Raw genomic sequence first — 5,167 nt, forward strand, 5'->3', positions numbered from 1 at the left:
GAATGATGACATGTATCTTTGTTTTGTTTTTTTTTTTTTGGTCCACTTGAAAAAAAAAATACATGTGCATAGTAATGCGCCCGTGTGTGTGTTACAAGTATTTTATGTCTGAGTTAGTTTATGCATGTGCGAAGCGGAAGTGACATAATTTGCTAGGGATCAAATGCCGAATGCTGCCTTGATTTATGGATAGGCTCTTTGCAAGGAGATGTTCCATTCTTCAGTGCCCTTGATATAAATATAATGACTCCTACGTAAGACGTGATAAAACAGATGAGGTAGAGTCTCGTGTTACATTTTAATAGCGAATCACGTAAAATGAATGTATATAATTACACAACACAGACTATAATAATGTTTAAGTGATGAAAAGGATTACTGTACAGATTTTTTAATCTGGCTTAATACATTAAAATGTAAGTAAACTATTAAATGCATTTAAATCTAAATGATCTTGTTAAAAAGGACAGAATTTTGGTCAAAGTCTGTTATATTCTCTTTGAAGGTTTTCTCTACGCGTACGTCTAGTGATATTTATTGTTTTCACTTTGCTGTTTGGAATATACGGAAAGGAAAATACCTCAGATTTCATCAACAATTATAAAAAGTACAACACTGTCTGTAAAGGAATGGGATTTGAAGAAAAAACTTGCAAAGGAAAAGGTATGTTGATTTTACTTTGAACGATAACCAAAGAACCAAAATGAATTTGAACTACCATACCCGGTATATATATATATATATATATATATATATATATATATATATATATATATATATATATATATATATATATATATATATATATATATATATATATATATATATATATATATATATATTAGATTCTGAAACTTAATAAGAATCCATACAAATTGAACAAAAATACATAGCGGGTGCCAGTAAATGTTCAACCAAGCCTCTTTCTTTACTCCTCTCTAAGATATTAACTGTACGGAAGGAGAAACAATATATTCAAGGAGTAGTAATAATAATAATAATAATAATAATAATAATAATACTTTATTTATAGAAGGTAACCCGATTAGTGCAAGCACTAGTCTTCCTCGGGGCCTTCTTATAACACATATACAATGTATATACACAATAAATACAAATCACAATAAGGAGACAATAAAAAAAATGCATGTTACCAAATAGATAAATAAAACATATACATTTAAGCATAGAGAGAGAGAAAAAAAAGAAAAATCACGTAGAACCATTGCGTTTCACGAGCAAAAATTTTTTAACACTTTTTTTAAATATTGTAAGGGATTGGGAATTCCTTATACTTATTGGTAGCTCATTCCAGATTATAACTCCTGAATATTGTAAAGAATTTTTAAATAAGTTAGTTTTATATTTTGGTAATCGCAGTTCGGAGTTTGTTTCAGAGCGTAACGTGTATGATCCAGAGCTTTGAAATTCAAAAAGATTATGCATATAATCCGGAGACATACCATTAAGTATTTTGAACATTAGAATGCTTTTCTGTAAATATAAAAGTTCATAAACCGTTAACCAGCCTAAAGTGTTAAATAAAGGCATTGAAGGTGTATCATATTTTTCATTTAAAATAATCCTAGCCGCTCGTTTTTGTAATCTGTAGACTCTATCCACGTGCGTTTGAGGACAGTTGCCCCAAATGGACAGACAATATAAAATTGATGGTAGAATAAAAGCATTATAAAATAGTTGTCTAGTATGCATTGGAAGAAACTTTTTAATTTTTCGTAAAGTGAATATTTTATATGTAAGAGTTTTGCAAACTGCATCTACATGACAAGTATATTGTAGATTATGATCGATGTGAATGCCTAATAATTTGTGCATTTCTACATTTTCAAGAGTATGTCCGGAAAGTTGTAAATGAAAATTAACATTTTCTAATTTAGATTTCTTTTGTTGTGTTCCCATTAACATACACTTTGTTTTATCAGTATTTATAATCATCTGATTTTGTTGGCACCATTTTTGTAGTTGATTGAGTTCATGATTTAGAGTTGTTTCAATATGTGAAATACTATTGCCATGAAAATGCATTGTAGTGTCATCAGCAAACATATCAATATTACAATGTTCAACACATAATGGTAAATCATTAATATACAATAGAAACAACAAAGGACCTAAAATAGAGCCCTGTGGCACACCTGCTGTGACTGGCAGTGATTCAGATATGTATGCACCAATTTTTACACTTTGTGTTCGATCATATAAGTATGATTGAAACCATTTAATTGATATTGGATCGAAATGATAGCATTTAAGTTTTTCTAATTAGTATATCGTGATTAACAAGATCAAATGCTTTGCTAAAATCCAAATAAGTAATGCCAACAAATTTTCCTTGATCTATTGCTAGTGTAAATCAAATGTGGATACTTAGAAATTCCAAGGAACTTTTGGACAATTCGAAATCACAAGAAATATTTCCAAAATCAAAAGTTTAAAAACCTACGACTTTACAAATTAATACTCAACCATTCCCAAGGATAAATCAAATTCCAGGTTTTTCGTTTTCGATATCATTGACAGCTGCTTTTTCAATAAAAATGGAACTCGGAAATTTACTTACCTTGTCATTGGTCATTTGCAAAATTATTTTGTTAAAAAGCATTCTGATTGCACACACAATTACTCTGAAGTCGACATCAAAAAGATGCTTGAGTTTCTGATTGACAATATCTATGTTGTTTTTGGAGACCAACAATCTATTGGAATTCCCAACGGTATCAAATGCGCCCCGTTATTAGCAGGCCTATCTTTGTATTCATATAAAGTAGAAGTTGTGCAAAATCTTATGCTGTGGCCTTCAACTCGACATTTAAATACTGTAAACGTATTACATTTGGCTGTGTATTCTTTTTAGCGTTTTTGGCGGAAAGCAATATCCGCTAATTCAAGTACAACGCTAAATGTCTCGCACATATATCTATAAAGAAGAACATTACGTTATGCTCTAAATCAAATCCACTCTAACTAGTTCAAAATCCAATTTTCGCCAAATATCGTACGCGCTAAATATAATACATTTACAGTATACCAACGACGTACTGTCAATATATTAATAATAGTTATTTATATTCCTATGTCGATACGATATATCCTGGTGAGCCTGAGATAAAAGATACCACAGAGTCTGAGTCTGTCATATTTAGATATTTTACTTTAAAAAGACGTCAATGGTAATCTGACAACCAATCTCTGTGATAAACGTGATGATTTAAACTTTTCTATCGTCAACTTCCCTTGCTTATGCAGCATCCGTATCACCTGCATACGTAGTTAACATATCTCAGTTGATTCGATAAGCAAGTGCATGCTCTACGTATGAACAATTTCTTCAACGAGGTAAATTATTGACAAACAAGTTGATGAAACAAGAACTTCAGCAGGCTCGTTTAAAATCACCATTTCGTAAGTTCTATGGTCGATACAATGACCTTGTCAGCAAATACAATTTATCATTCTGTGAAATGCTGACTGACGTTTTTCATAATAATTCTTAGTCCATTATGTGTACACTGAATTGACGACGGATTTTTTTCCCGTTATTTCCCGATCATGACAAAGAGCATGCACACGGCGGGTGTGACCAGTCGGCAGGGGATGTTAACTCCTCCATGGCACCTGTGATGTTGTGGAGGTCCGTGTTTGCTCTGCTTTAATTTTGTATTGCTTATGGACTTTCGATCTTGAATACTGTTCGGTATCTCGATATGCTTCATTTTAACGATAAACTAGAGGTAATTTGAGCAATGAGGTCACTGAATAAAACCCTCGCTTCCCATATGAATATAATGGGAGTGTCCATTTTTTGTTGTGGGAAAACCAAAATATGTGTCAGATCAAAATGAAAGATAGGAGGTGAACAATGGCAATACGTATAAAGATTCTGTGAAAGTTCCATCAAATTTCATTCAGTGGTATGAGAGGAGTTGCTGATAAGAGATGGGTACCCTAAAGCGTAACAGACAGACGAAAGGACGGACGTACAGTTAGAACGGACGTACAGACGGATTGACGGACATACCGATTACTATATACCCTCCCGCTTTTCAAGCGGGGGTATGATAAATCTTTCTTTTTAATAAAATGTATAATAAACAGTGATACGAACAACACATGCAAATTATTTGATTGAATTGAAATCTTTTGGTGTACGATACTTTTTTAACTCTTTATTTAACAATATTTTCCTTTCTTATCATTACTAGCTTATTGATAGGTAGATTTTAGTTTAAACTAAATGAATTTCTCTATTTTCAAAAGGTGTGATCGCATTCAATGCACTCTTGACAGCTGATCAGCAAAGACCGACAAAAAAGGCAGTTATCATTTTCAAAAAGGTAATATTAAACTCTGGAAATGCATATGATGCAACCACTGGAAAGTTTACAGCTCCTGCCGACGGAATATACTCTTTTACATGGACTATTGCAACAGATGCTGGAAAGTATTTAAACACAGAAATCCTAATGAACTGTAAGCCTTTTAGTTACAACCATGTAAATGGTAGGGATGGAAGTTCCAACTACGAAAGTGGATCAGCAACAGCTAATATAGAAATGAAAAAGAATGACGAAGTTTGGCTCAGAGCGTATGACGGCGGTGGGTACGCCAGAGACACCCGGTCATCTTTCTCTGGCTTCCAGATATAAAACTGAAAATTCTTAAATTTATGTTTTTGACATGTGATCTGTTTAAAAAAACACTTTTGCAATGCAACGGTCATTCAATAAATAAATCAAAATGTCTTATAAAAATATGAATCTTCGATTACGGTAGCATACAAAATGTAGGTATGCAGTCAAGATACCTGTATTCTACAAAAAAAACCCCACAATCTAGATATGATATTTGTTTATCCTTATTTGCAATTTTTGCTGTCATGACAATTTTTTTAAGTGTACGTTAATAAGCAATTGTCTATGTATGCCTACAAGATGGTTACTTTCCTTCAAAGTACCTGTGGAGAAAGTATGTTAAATCAATTGTCATAAATTTTAATCTACAACCAAGACCTCACCGGATGTTCTTAGAGTTATCATGTCTTCTTTTCAATACAAATCAACAATGAGACCTCCGTAAACGATCTGGGAAATCCATAAACCATGCACAATGTAGAAATTTGCAAATTAATTGCAAAAAAACTATGGAT

The 5,167-nt window shown here is 32.3% G+C and overlaps 1 protein-coding gene across 1 annotated transcript; it reads left to right on the top strand.

Annotated features, from left to right (window-relative positions):
- Window positions 1-316: 316 nt before the first annotated feature.
- On the top strand, window positions 317-4,828 carry LOC134241265 (adiponectin-like). Its single transcript, XM_062723324.1, has 3 exons — window positions 317-416; window positions 506-663; window positions 4,279-4,828. Coding segments are annotated over exons 1-3 (549 nt in total). The 5' UTR covers window positions 317-414; the 3' UTR covers window positions 4,668-4,828.
- The last annotated feature ends 339 nt before the right edge of the window (window positions 4,829-5,167 follow it).

Source organism: Saccostrea cucullata, unplaced genomic scaffold (genome assembly GCF_032062105.1).
Source record: "Saccostrea cucullata isolate Sc308-1 unplaced genomic scaffold, CSIRO_AGI_Scuc_v1 ctg3045, whole genome shotgun sequence".
Lineage (NCBI taxonomy): Eukaryota > Metazoa > Mollusca > Bivalvia > Ostreida > Ostreidae > Saccostrea > Saccostrea cuccullata.